Source organism: Syngnathoides biaculeatus, chromosome 8 (assembly GCF_019802595.1).
Source record: "Syngnathoides biaculeatus isolate LvHL_M chromosome 8, ASM1980259v1, whole genome shotgun sequence".
NCBI lineage: Eukaryota > Metazoa > Chordata > Actinopteri > Syngnathiformes > Syngnathidae > Syngnathoides > Syngnathoides biaculeatus.
Window position 1 is genome coordinate 7,422,266 of NC_084647.1, and position 13,326 is coordinate 7,435,591.

At 49.0% G+C, this 13,326-nt stretch overlaps 3 protein-coding genes across 3 annotated transcripts in view; 2 read left to right on the top strand and 1 right to left on the bottom strand.

Moving 5' to 3' along the window:
• LOC133505317 (nucleotidyltransferase MB21D2) overlaps window positions 1-4,841 on the top strand; it is a 7,372-nt gene extending 2,531 nt beyond the window's left edge. Inside the window, exon 3 of the mRNA XM_061828448.1 lies at window positions 553-4,841. Within this exon, the coding sequence (XP_061684432.1) occupies window positions 553-1,434 (882 nt within the window). The 3' untranslated portion in view covers window positions 1,435-4,841. The remainder of the gene's footprint in view (window positions 1-552) is intronic.
• The window catches only part of LOC133505318 (presenilin-associated rhomboid-like protein, mitochondrial), a 22,900-nt gene extending 10,188 nt beyond the window's left edge, over window positions 1-12,712 (bottom strand). The window contains exon 1 of the mRNA XM_061828450.1: window positions 12,682-12,712. Within this exon, the coding sequence (XP_061684434.1) occupies window positions 12,682-12,697 (16 nt within the window). The 5' untranslated portion in view covers window positions 12,698-12,712. The remainder of the gene's footprint in view (window positions 1-12,681) is intronic.
• LOC133505320 (fibroblast growth factor 12-like) overlaps window positions 8,718-13,326 on the top strand; it is a 26,810-nt gene continuing 22,201 nt past the window's right edge. The window contains exon 1 of the mRNA XM_061828456.1: window positions 8,718-9,150. Within this exon, the coding sequence (XP_061684440.1) occupies window positions 9,123-9,150 (28 nt within the window). The 5' untranslated portion in view covers window positions 8,718-9,122. The remainder of the gene's footprint in view (window positions 9,151-13,326) is intronic.

Below are 13,326 nucleotides of genomic sequence, written 5' to 3' on the forward strand. Positions count from 1 at the left end.
GGCGGATAAATTACGGCTGTCTAGACCCGTCTTACAGATTATTTGGATTTTTCGTTCGTTGGGCAATTATTTTGGCGCAAAACGAGGAATAATGATTTGGTTTTTTGTTTTTGTTTTTTTACTTAGAAGTTGTGACTGTCCACTCGAATAGCAAATGGAGTTTTAAGCTGCGGGTCAGACTACTAACAATTACCACATGATTGCAGTATTGCGTCTAAATTGAAATTGATGGAAGCTGCAAAACACTTTGTGCCAAGTACCCACCCTTGATGCACACCAGACATAACGTGAAAAAGTTCCGAATGAGTATTTTCAATGATCACAACGTGCTTCTGCCGGTACAGGTGCAAAAGAAGGCGCTGACGGGCTTTATTCTTGAAAAATTGAAGAGGCTTTTTTAAAAAAAAATGTATTTATACTTTAGAATCCTGTACAAGTAAGTAAGTAAGCCCTAAATCATGGAAGTAAGGAAAAGCTTGAGCAAATTTTGAGGGGGACTTTCAATCTGCAGTTCCGGCGGTCACTAAGCCCCCCCCCCCCCCCGCCACGCAGGTCCAGAAGAAGCCGCAGAGGGGCGTCCCCCGCGTGGAGAAGGTGGAGCGCAACGGCACGGTGGTGTCGGTCATCCTGGGCGTGGGCAGCAGCCGGATGCTCTACGACGTGGTGCCCGTGGTGTCCTTCAAGGGCTGGCCGGCCGTGGCGCAGAGCTGGCTGATGGAGAACCACTTCTGGGACGGCAAGATCACGGAGGAGGAAGTGATCAGCGGCTTCTACCTGGTCCCCGCCTGCTCGCACAAGGGCCGCAGGGAGAACGAGTGGCGGCTGTCGTTCGCCCGCAGCGAGGTGCAGCTGAAGAAGTGCATCTCGCCCGGCCTCATGCAGGCCTACCAGGCGTGCAAGGCCATCATCGTCAAGCTGCTGTCGCGCCCCAAGGCCGTGAGCCCCTACCACCTGCGCAGCGTCATGCTGTGGGCCTGCGACCGGCTGCCCGCCAACTACCTGGCCCAGGACGACTTCTCCGCCCACTTCCTGCTGGGGCTGATCGACGACCTGCAGCACTGCCTGGTCAACAAGACCTGCCCCAACTACTTCATCCCGCAGTGCAACATGCTGGAGCACCTGTCGGACGACGCCGCCGTGCTGCACGCCCGCAAGCTGTCGTCGGTGCGCTCCGACCCGGCCGAGCACCTGCGCACCACCATCGAGCACGCCAAGGCCGCCAACAGGCTGACGGTGGAGCTGCAGTGGCGCGGCAGCACCGGCAACCTGCCGTCGCCGCAGTCGGACGCCGGCGGAGAGAACCAGCCGGACGACCGCCTGGCCAAGAAGCTCCAGCAGCTGGTCACGGAGAACCCCGGGAAGTCCATTTCGGTCTTCATCAACCCGGACGATGTCACGCGGCCGCACTTCCGCATCGACGACAAGTTCTTCTGAACACCCCCCCTCACCTGCACCCACCCCCTGTTTTTGTTCCGTTCCCCATCCGCCACACTGTCAATCGGGTGTTGATTTTCGAGTGTTCTCAGTTGTCCTTCCTCGCTGTTTTCTTACCTACTGGAGGCCTTCAGACTGACATCCAAAAAGCCACCCGCAGGAGTCCACTACCGAGCTTTCGGGCTGACGTCCACGTACCCGCCGGGCGAAATCCCCTGGAAGACTTGAAGACCAGGTCGGCGGACGTCTACGCTTGAAGAATTCCACCTGGGGAAATTGTCTCAGACTCACGTGGAAGAATTCACCTTTGGACTCTTCGGAGACAAAGTTTCTTTCGGCTTGTCCCCGTCTGGGGTCGCCAGAGCGTAACATCTCAGACGAACGCTCGTATGTGTTTGGCACAGTTTTTACGCCGGATGCCCTCTTGGGGAGTAGAGGCCCCAGCGGGATACGAACCCACGACCCCTGGTTTCCCAAACCGTACAGCTACCGACCTGGAAAAAAATCAACTCTGAGCCCTCCACCTGGAGCCGACCACGTGGAGAAACCGACCCAGAGTCGTTCAAAAAATTGGACTTGTAGTTATCTCCCCTGCCCCACTGGTGTCATTCGGACATCAACGTGGAGGAATTCATCCGGAGTAATCGGTGCCGGGAGGCGTCAAACCGCAGGCATTCGCCCCAAGGGATCGGCACCGCAGCGTCGGTCCGGGTCTCTGCCGGGGAACGACGCCGAAATCCTTTTCAGAAAAACAAATGAGCCTTGGGTCGACGTTGAGGATCAAATCACGCTCGTCGCGGCTGGAACCACAAATCTTGGGGCCACACTGACAAGGCGGGAAAACTATACGACCAGAAGAAACTGCTGAAGATTTTGAGATCCGCATCGCAAACAAATTCAGCTCATACGATCATCAAAATTGGATGTTGTTGTTGTTGTTGTTGTTCAGTGTGGCCTTACTGTATCGGGGGTGTGGCTTATCTTGTACTTCACAATGTGCACCGAAAAACATAAACGCATGAATAATTTCGCCGAGCTCTAAAGGGGAAAGAAAAAACATATTCAAGCTTGTTTTTGTTTTTTTTTTTTTAATCAGCTCAGCTAAATTCCGGGTGTTTTTCTCGTGGTGTGCAACACGCGTGCGTGATCACAATTGAATCTTGTATTGATTGTTACAAACCGAATGTGAACTCCGTTCTTAATTCCGCACCACGACGTGCGAACGTCATATCAGACATTTCCATTTTTCTTCCAAACATTGTCACCGTGCAAGGAATATGTAATTTTCCGTTTCTTTTTAAATCCACGTCGGAACTTTTTTTCCCACTGTGCGATTTGTCAGCGAGTGTTTTTAGTAAAAAAAAATATAATAATAATAATAATATCGTGCCCCGCGATTGGCTGGCAACCAGTTCAGGGTGCGGCCCCGCCTCCTGTCCGGTGACCGCTGGGATTGGCTCCAGCACTGCCGCGAGCCTCGTGAGGATAAGCGGCTCAGAAAATGAATGAATGGACGGACGAGTACTAGTGACCGAACTGAGTTTGCGCCGAATGTAAAAAGCACCAATCAAACACACTCCTTTCGATTGTAGTCACTCGCTAGCGAGCCGTGGGGCGAAATACACAACAGTACTTTGTGTGGGCGAGCGTGTTAGCGGATGTACGTTACTGTGATTGCGCACGTATGTGTGTGTTATGCTACTCTGTTAGCACATCTGCGAGTGTGTATTGATGTGTGTTCACATTTGTGAGTTTGGTTGCGTGTGTTTTTGCTTGCATTAGCGCATTTGTCAACATGCGCGAAAGAGCTAGCGCCCATGCATTTCTTGGCTCACGTTAGCGCGTGCGTCTTAATGCGCGTGTATATTTGTTAGCGTGTGGCTAAGTGCGTGAGTGAGCATTCTTGGGTGTGCTAGCTTGCGCGTATGTTAGCGCGCATGTGCGTTAGCTTGAGGACGCGAATCCCAACGTTCTAAACTGGCTACATTTCCACTAAGTGACACCATTTTTATCCGCGAGCTTAAAAAGACCAACGCTTACTTTTTGCTAGCAGGCTTCTAAATCTGGCAAAAAATGTGAATTGTTGAAAAAATGCCACCAGCATTTTAGCGTTCATACATTTCAAACTCAGTTCGCTTTTTTCATGACTGCATTTTCCTCCAAATAAGTACAGAAAAAAATAATTGCCAGTGGAAGAAGGAAAACAAAACATTCCTCCAGTGGAAATTCATTACTTCATGTAAAAAGTTAGCTTAGCAACGATTTAGCGTGTCATTGGATTACTTTTGACGACGAGACATTCTGAGTAAAGTTTATTTTTGCTGCTGTGCCGAGACTTAACAAGCGTCCCAACTTTGTTTTTCTAAGTGGGAGCGATCACAAGGCAAAATTTTAGGTCAGAGTGCGCTTCGACGCTGCCGGTGTGAAGGTCTGAGCGGTCTCGGTGTTGAAAAGTCTTCTTATGATTAATGCGCATGCACGTATATTTTGTAAATCTCCGGCCAGTCTGAAAAATCCCCATCTATGCATCAACGTGTGCCATTCGAGTGTTCATGTTCGCTATGAACGTCTCAGAAAGATGAACACAGCGGACGTACATATATGTGTATATCTTGTTTTTAATCCATTTTTGTTTTAAGGTTAGGTTATAACGTACGTTAGCGCCCTCTACGTCATGGGTGTCAAACTCGTTTTTGCCACGGACCGCATTGCAGTTGCGGTTTCCCTCGAAGGGCCGTTATGACTGAGACAATCCAAATTTTTAATGGCCTCGTTACATTTACACATGCAATTTATGAACTAGTTTTGGAATAAAAAAAAATATCAATGTAAATGTTTTTTTTCGACTATTGTTCGTGTTTGGTCACGCAAACATGCTGGCAATATCTCAGAGTTGTGGTTTATGACGTGGTAATTGAAAATTGAACAAAAATCCTGGAAGTTGACACACACGATTTGCCTTCGCGGGCTGGATCTGGCCCCCCGGACCTCGAGTTTGACACCTGTGCTCTATGTAGGAGAAGGGGAACTATGAGACCGGGGTAGTAGTAGTACGAAGTACGCGTCGACTACGTACCCTGAGTTCCCCTGTTAGTAACGCATGCGCATTCATCACAAGGAGACTTTTCAGCACGGGGGAGCGCTCAGACTGGCGCCACTTAAGTTAAAAAAAAAAAAAAAAAAAAAAAGGTACGAGAGAGTCGTATTTGCCGATGCGCGATCGTTAAATTACAAAATGACAACACTCCCAAGGAGCTGCTGTAGGCCACAGCTTACACCCAGATGCTCACACTCATCCGGCTTTGTTGCTGTCGCTCACGAGGCCACGCCCATTAAACGCACTAGCAAAATTTTTCTTTTGGGGGGGTGTGGGGAGCATTTATTGACGTTTTAAATTTTTTTTTTTTTTATAAAATACAATGCTGATTTTGTTTATTAAAAAATAATTTTGGGGAGGCTGCGACCTATCGATGGAATTTTGCTTGGAACGGTGCGCCTAATACAAGGTACCACACTTCCAAATGCTTTCATCTAGGCACGTAATGTATCCTTATATCACACCACCAACTAGTGGCCTGGCATGCACATTACACTTTTTGAAAGCCCCCCCCCCCGTTTTTCACACGATCGGTCTTTTATGCAAACTCCGGCGCTCGGCTCAGATTGTACGGCCGATCCTCGGCTTTCGCGGCCGCCACTCAGGATTGCGGATCCGCTGCGTCGCGACAGAATGTTGCCGTTGCACGACGTGCACTCATCGCTCCTTTTGTGTTTCACTGCTGCAGCTATGGATTCCCCCCCCCCCCCCCCCCCTCCATGTTTAAATGTATTTTTCTCCAAAATGAAATATCTGCTGTAAATTGTGGACTTTGTAAACTCACTTTTTTTTTTTTTTTTTGGGTTAGTTGGTTTGTTGTCATGTTCGATCCAACCAGCTCAGTCTCCAACATATCGTATACATTTCTTTATTTTTGTTCCAATATATACATTTCAAATGACCAAGAGGACTTCAAATTTTAGGTAAAAGGGTTAAAAAAAAAAGTTTTCTGTAATTGTGGTGAATTTTAAAAGGTAAAAATCAGACTGAAATAATTATCTTTTTGACTTTTCATTTTATTGTGTTACAAGCCAATTAAATATTAAATTTCATACTGTTGAAAAAAAGTCATTTAAAAGACCAATTTAATGAGCAAATAAAATCTGTTTTACTAATCAATTATTGTGGGATAAACAAACGGGGGGGGGGGGACAAGCATTTAACAACTGCCACTTTTTCTAAATAGTTTGCAATACTGCCAGTTTTTTGACAGCATCTGGACTTTTTTTTTTTTAATAATTCTCTTCTGATTTTAAGTCAAAAGAAGTTTGTTCTACAAAAAGTCCCGAATCTGCCAGAAGAAATCTCTAAACCATAAAAATAATAATAATAATTTGAGTCTCCCTTTACATTCTTTATAAATCAGCAGTAGAACATGTCCTGTCCTGAACTGGCTTGAGTTAAACGTCCGTTTAAATTCATTAATTACTATTATTTTTTTACATCCCGCTATTATACCATCCACACACATCCTCCGTTCAAGTGTCATATACCAAAACTTGTCCCAATCTTGATCTTCCACTCAAAAATTGTTCCGATCTCAAATCCAAAGCGGCGCAGCGCCGCCCCCTGCAGGGATCTATTTGTCATTACGGTGGTTTCAAAAGCCGACGTTTAACAGACAAGCTCGGCGAGACGCTTCCCCCCCCCATGACGACCGATCGGAAAATGCACTGCCAGTTGTGTATAAATGTCCGTGGAATTTCATTTTTCTTTCTTTGTCCTCATAAACTACAATTCAAAAAACGCTTAATAATAACCCGAGCTGCAATTATCAGAAACTTCCTGTCTCAAAGCATCATGGGAGTTGTACTGTAGTCCTTGCTGAGCTGGTTGTCTTGAGCACAAATTTTGTACACGTTTTTTTTTTTTTTTTACTTTGTGTCGTGAAAAGTATGAAAGATTTCCATCATATTATTAATGCAAAAAAAGAAAAAGCAACGAAAATCCGATGGTTGGCCGCGCGATTGTCGTTCCCTCATCCTCAAGTGCAATTAGTGATAAAACACACACACACACCCGAACACAATGGATGAGCGTGCACACACCACACAAAACACACACAAACACACACTGTTGGTGGCGATGTAATTCCAAGTGTTGTGCGCTTTTGTTGATAACCTTTGAACTGTGAGTCGTGTTGCTGCTTTTGCTTTCTTTGAAGCAAAAGGTCCACCTCGGAGGCCGATTGTCACTCCTCTTCTTCTTCTTTTCACCGCGCACTATAAAAGTCTTAAGAACCAACGACTCGCTCGTTTGTCACGCCGCCTTTCCGACTTGTTTCCCGCGAGCGCCGTGTGACGTTGGTTTCCTGCGACGTCATCAAATCAAAACGGCCGTCCGATGGCGAGGAAGCTCTGGCGCACCCGAGCTAGATAAATCGGTCACTTCCTGTCACAATGGTGGACTTTTCCCAACCCAGGATGACAAATGCCAGATTAGTTTGAATTATCCTAGAAAACAATCCCGTGGCGTGAGTCTCAAATATTAAACGTGTGTCAAAAACCAGCAGCAATGTGGGGCGGACCCAAATGCGGGACTCCCGGGCGAGGGCATAATGTTCAGACTGGTTTTCATTCCAAAAACAGGTCAATAGCAAAAGGCAGCCCAAAACGAGGCAGAGGCACCAAAATTCTATGTTAGGCAAGATCCAAAAAACATGAAACAAGCTCCGATGACTATGAGGAAAAACCAAAAAGCAGGCGTGATCAAACTAAAATGGCACAGATTCGCTGTGACAAGAGATTACTTTCCACTAACTTACGCACAGTAGCAGAGTAACCCAGGATGCAGTGAAGCATTTGCAACGAACTGGCAAATGCTGATGAACATTTAGCATTTAAGTATTTAGTTCATTACTGTCCCAAATGTGACACGGTTGTGACAGCGGTCCAAGGCGGTACCGCCCAGAGCGGTGGCCTGGCCACGCCCCTCACAGGAAGCGCCGCCCGCAACAGTGGCCACACCGTGCCCACGACAACGTGTTCAAAAGTTAAGACCCTCCCCGTCCTCCAAATCGCAATTACCGTAATTTCTGGCCTAGAAGCCGCAACTTTTCTCCAGACGCTTACAACCCTGCGGATTATGCGGTGATGCGGCTAATTTGTGCGTTTTTTCAAACAGCCACAAGGGGGCAAAGGTAAGAGTGAGACCGGTGGAATATAAGTGCCGAGGAAGTGACTTTTACCAGTCCGGCTCTGTCAGCGCTGCGCTGGCATGTTACTGCCGTGTTTCAGTGATTTTTACCGGTATGTTTTTTTTTGTTTTAAACCGGCCCTGCGTTAGCACTAGCATTAGCACGGCGGCACTAACGTTAAACTCTGTGTACCGTTTTTCTTTGTAAATATCTCGTATTTCAACGTGGGCACTTGCGGCTTTTCCACAGCTGCGGCTTTTGCATGTACCAAATGGTATTTCCTTTACAAATGTACTGGGTGAGGCTTATAATCAGGTGCGCTCTGTGGGCCAAGAATTACGGTATCCACTTTCATGCCGTTTCCAGGATTTTTTTCCACTTTGTGTGCGGGTTTCTTCCGGATAAAAACCATCACCTCGTTTTTCACGTTTCATTTTCCAGTTCTTGCCGTCTCTTTGACGACTTAGCGGGACGCAAGTGTGGGAAATACAAACCAAGGAGAAGCGCTAACGGCGCTGTTGTGACCGGACAAAGACCAGGTACATTCCCGTGGTGTCCCGCCAGGGGCTCTCCTCCTGGGGAGCCTGGTCACTACCCTCGGACCTGCGCCGTGGGAGGCCCCCTTTTCCCCTATGAAATGAAGCCGTCAATACCAATATGGAAGTAAATATGTACCACCAGGATTTGAATCAAAAATTCTCCTGAGATTCGACTGGCTACAATTCGCTGTCTGAAATCCACCGTCTAAATTCGGTGTTAAGAACTCAAGGGTTACTTCAGGTCAGAGCCAACAGCCGGCCAATCCAGTGACGCTTTCTTCGTCACGTGACGTCAAAGCGTCACTGGATTGGCTGGCTGTTGGCTTCTGACCTGAAGTAACCCTGCGAATCTGTGAACACTGAAAAGTTCAACTGAAATACAGCGACTGAAAATGTAATCGCCTTGAAATAATAATGTGAATTTTACAACATCAACATTTTTAATTCAAATCCTGGCGGCATATTATTTACTTCCATATTGATGGCTTCATTTTTTTCTTTAAAGCGGATATTGAACTTCCTTTTACTGTGGTTCCGTCTCGCTGACGAAGACGAAGGATGAGCTCACTCGAGTCTCCCCAGCAAAGGCCCACAATGCACCGGGGCAAAGAGAGAGAGTGAGAGAGCGAAAGAGAGAGAGAGAGAGAGAGAAAATCTGACTGGATGAGAGAGGAAGGGCCGAGAGACTTCGGCATCGGAAGGCGGCGACCGCTCCGGCGAAAGAAGCGCTGGTGAACGCCCGTTTCCGCCCCTTGGCTCTCCTTCTTCGGCCCCCCCCCCCCACCCCGCGTCGGTCGCTACGTCCACGTCGTGAGTCAGGAGGAGGAGAAGAAGAAGGAGGAGGCGAAGGAGGAGGAGGAGGAGGAGGAGGAAGCAGGCGACGACCGGTGGATTTTCGCCAAGACCGCAACGCGAGATGGAGAGCAAAGAGAAGGCGCCGGCAGGTTGGTTGCGGAAGGGGGGGGGCACGGGGGGGGGGGGGGGGACGCAAGTTTGCGGCAAGGGGAAGTTGGGCGTCGGAGGGTGGGGACGACCGCGGTGCACGGCGGGTACAAGCGCGCAGGACTGCGGTATAGTCGATGCAGTGGGGTTATTACGGGATGGGGTGGGGGTAAGGGAAGGGGGGAGGGGGGCAGCCAGTCTGCGCGAGTCTTGGGCTTGTTGGGGGGGCTGACAGTCCAAAAAAAAAAAAAAAATCCTGATGCAGCAAAATGCAGACAGACAGGTGGGCCAGTTGGGGGTGGGGGTGGGGGCGGGGGGGACAGGCAGGCAGGCAGGCAAAAATAAAAAGAGGAAACGTTCGGTGGTACAAAAAGGGAGACAAGGAGGCGGTGACGGAGAGGCACACCAGGCCGGTTTCGCCGCAAAAACCAACACAAAAACCAAAACAAGGACTTCCGGGAAGTTTGACAGACGGCAGGACCTCAACCCGGGTACAAAGACCCCGCTAGGAGGGGGCGACAAGACTGACAGGAGCGGGGAGACAGACGGGAACTCAGAAAGGATTGGGGTGGTGGTGGTGGTGGTGGTGGTGGTGGGGGGGGGAAGACGGGAGGACGGAGGCAGACGCCGGTGCAAATGAAAAACTAAGACCGGAGAAAGCGAGACGGCTAAGCGGAGAGACGAGAGGATTAGCATTGAAGCAGGAAGACAGGTGAGAGTGACGAGAGAAAGATGGATGGGGGGGGGGGGGGGTCCAAAAGAGAAAGGCAGGAAGACGGGTAAGAGTGAGACAGACAGTGAGGAGTAATCAGGGGTGAGACAGGAGGACGAGAGACAGACAACAAGCTGGAAAACAGTCGCTAATGGATTATTCATGAGCACAAAGAGTGGCGAGACGCGCACGCCAACAGAGAGCATTCTGGGAAACAAAGTTGCCCGTCACCGTAAACCAACGGCGGGCCTTCATTTGATAGCGCTCGTACCCGTGCGTACGAGTACCCAAATATACTACTCGTCAACTGCTGTGCTGGCTAACGATGAGGCGCTAGTAGTTTTGCCTCACTCATTATTTGTGTGCAGAAACGTGGGAGGTGGAAAAGAAACCTTATCAGTGAATTGTTCTACTAGTGCGTTGAATTGTCTTACTAGCGAGGGCAAAGGCCGTCCAGCTACTAGTAGGCCCTTTTCCTCACGAGTTGGGCAACTAGTATAACAATGATTTTACAAGTGACACAAAATGGTACTGCATGCTAGGAATCTGGTGAAACCCTAAAATTCCACTTCACTCGTTCTAATAGCACGTCTTGCTTCACTAGTTGTCCTACTAGTGCTCAGCAAAAACCCTACTGGTCAATATCTTTGCTATCCAGCTTAAATTCCAGGCACTAGTACCATTACTAGTGAGGCTACTTTGGCATGCAAGTACGACAACTCGGTCACAGGTAGGATAAAACTGTCCACGAGTTGACAACTGCGTGCCACTAGTATACCCCTAGTGAGATGTGAAATTCTACTGTTTAACATCTAGCGCTTCACTAGTACAGCTGTTAGCGCGTGGATGTCAACTAGTGCCGTTTTACCTCATTAGTAACATGTCGTCGTCGTTGCAAGTTATTACTAGTAAAAGAAAGTTCTTGACAGCGAGGAGAAACCGTGTACTAGTACATGAAGCTGTATTTGGATGTCGAGGAAGGTGAAAAACTAGGTCTTTCGAGCCCCTTTTGTGTTTTTTTTTTATTGCAGCTGTACTGCAAGGTCGTTCCCGCCGCCGCGACGCATCGGTCGTCGAAGTACCGCAAATAAAAGATCCCAAACACACAAAAGTTGAATTCATACGTGGAGCGGACGGTCATCTGTCGGCGACCGGTTTGTTCGACGGCGGACGTCCGTTTGCGTGTCGTATTGATCGCGAGACGAGACGTTGCGGAATGTTGCGACCCGCTGCCGGAAACCCGAGAATCAATCCCGCGGGATGAGTGTCCCCTACTCCTCTTCATTATAATTCTACTGCAACCCCTCAAAACATGAATTATGATTAAAAATCATCTTAAAAAGAAAAATCTTTCAGCCCTTCAGCTTGCTTTCAATACATTTAAAACATATTCGTGCTAATTAAAACATTTTTTTATCCTTTCCCCAACGTTCCTCAAGGCCTCGTTCTCGCTATTTTGCTAGCGTAGCCTCCCGAACTAGAGGCACGGCGTGCTTGCTTCAAGCGCTTTGTGGGTTTGACGTTTACTCGAAAACCGGCCCACGAACCGGGAGCTTTAGACATTGTTTTGGAAGTACAAAAATGTGATTTTCGGATTTTTGTGAAGAGCGCCGACGTTCAATCGCCGCCATCAACTTGCAGTCCCTTCGATTGGCTTCTCCTCACGTCAGGCAGCTTCAATTGATCAGGACGCCAAGTTCCACGTTCCTCCGTGACTGTCACTCACGCCTACCGCAGTCCGCTATCCGGCTAACTCCCGCTAAACTCTGTCAGCTGACACTAACTCGCACTGACTTCCCGGCAACCACGACTGCCTTCTGCCAACCGGTCCCTTTTCCCCAGTCGCTTCCGTGTACTTCCGAGACTGCCAAGAAGGTCCGATCCGATTCAATTAACTTCAACTAATTAACTCCCACTTCCTTCAATCAATTTGCACTCTCCCTTTTCTTTGCCTTCCGTCAACCTCTGTGAGTGTTTGTTCACTTCAATTCACGTCTCGGTCACTCACATTTGAAAAACTGTACGGGTGTGGTCCACCGGTCATGCCCGCAGATATAAAGTTGCGGGTGTTCTGTTTGTGATTATGAGTGTACCCCTTTAAGAGCAGAGGGGGGGCGGTGTCAGGTAAACTAGGAAGTAGACTTGGGATGAGGAGCTGCAGTTGTTACAGACCGTGTGCTTCCGTGCTTCACTGCGCTGGATCGGTTTTCACGTGCGGCGAGTGCGCAATTGCGCAGTTGCGCAGCGTCGAGGGAACATCGGTCAAGACTACGCAAAATAAGCGACGTCTTTCAATATCTACGTATTTCTACTCGTAACAAGTTTGACGAGCGTGATTTTTCGCGCTCGACTGGGCAGATTTGCGAGTCCGATGGCGCCCGTCAAATCACAGTGACTGCACGCTGTTGTCATAATTCCGCTCGTGAGCCTTGAACGGCTTTTTAGCAGTCAGTCACCGTGACGATGTCTCACTCTGCTGTTTTTGTGGGACTCAAATTCAAGCTATTCTTTCGAATCTGGAGCGGTCCATCTCGTCTCCAGGTCGCGCGGCCATCCTTGTTCAGTTTTTGCGTTGAGCTTGACGTCGGCGTTCAAGACTTCAGACTCGTGCGCGTCTCCCGGACGTCGGCGGTGCTCACGCTGAAAACGGAGATGACACGCCCAACTTTCCCCTCGTCTCGCCTGTGAAAACCGTTCCGGGTCATTTCATTCTCGGCGCTTCGATCGCGAGTGGGCCCAAAGAAAATTTCACGCGGGTGATTTCTCGTGCTCGACTGTGCAGATCTGCGAGTGCGGTGGTGCGCCCGTCGTCTTCCGGTACCTTCCTCAGCCTTCATTTTCCACAACTTCCGCTACGTTCCATCGCCTTCAATCCTGCGCTCACGTTCCAGCATCTTCCATTTGCGTCAGCCGACTATCATCTTAAAAAAAAAAAAAAAAAACTTCCAATCAATTCGCAGAACTTGTGTCAACTCCCAACGCCGCCCGTTTGCTCCGTTTGACGTCCGCTACGTTCCACCTACCGTCAAGAACCTCCAGTGGCGTCTCCCCACTTTCACCAACTTCAATTATCATCCATCCATCCATCCATCCATTATCTTAGCCGCTTATCCTCACAAGAGTCGCGGGGAGTGCCGGAGCCTATCCCAGCTGTTGACGGGCAGAAAGCGGGGCACACCCTGAACTGGTCGCCAGCCAATCGCAGGGCACATCGAGACAAATCACACCTATGGGCAATTTAGAGCGTCCAATGAATGTTGCGTGTTTTTTGGGGATGTGGCGGGGAAAGCGGAGTGCCCGCCCACGCAGGCACGGGGGAGAACATGCAAACTCCACTCAGGCGGGGCCGGGATCGAACCCGGGACCTCAGAACTGTGAGGCCAAGGCTTTACCAGCTGATCCGCCGCCGCCGCCTTCTCTACCTTTAAGCAACTTCCTTGAACGTTCGCCACATCCAGTTCGCTTC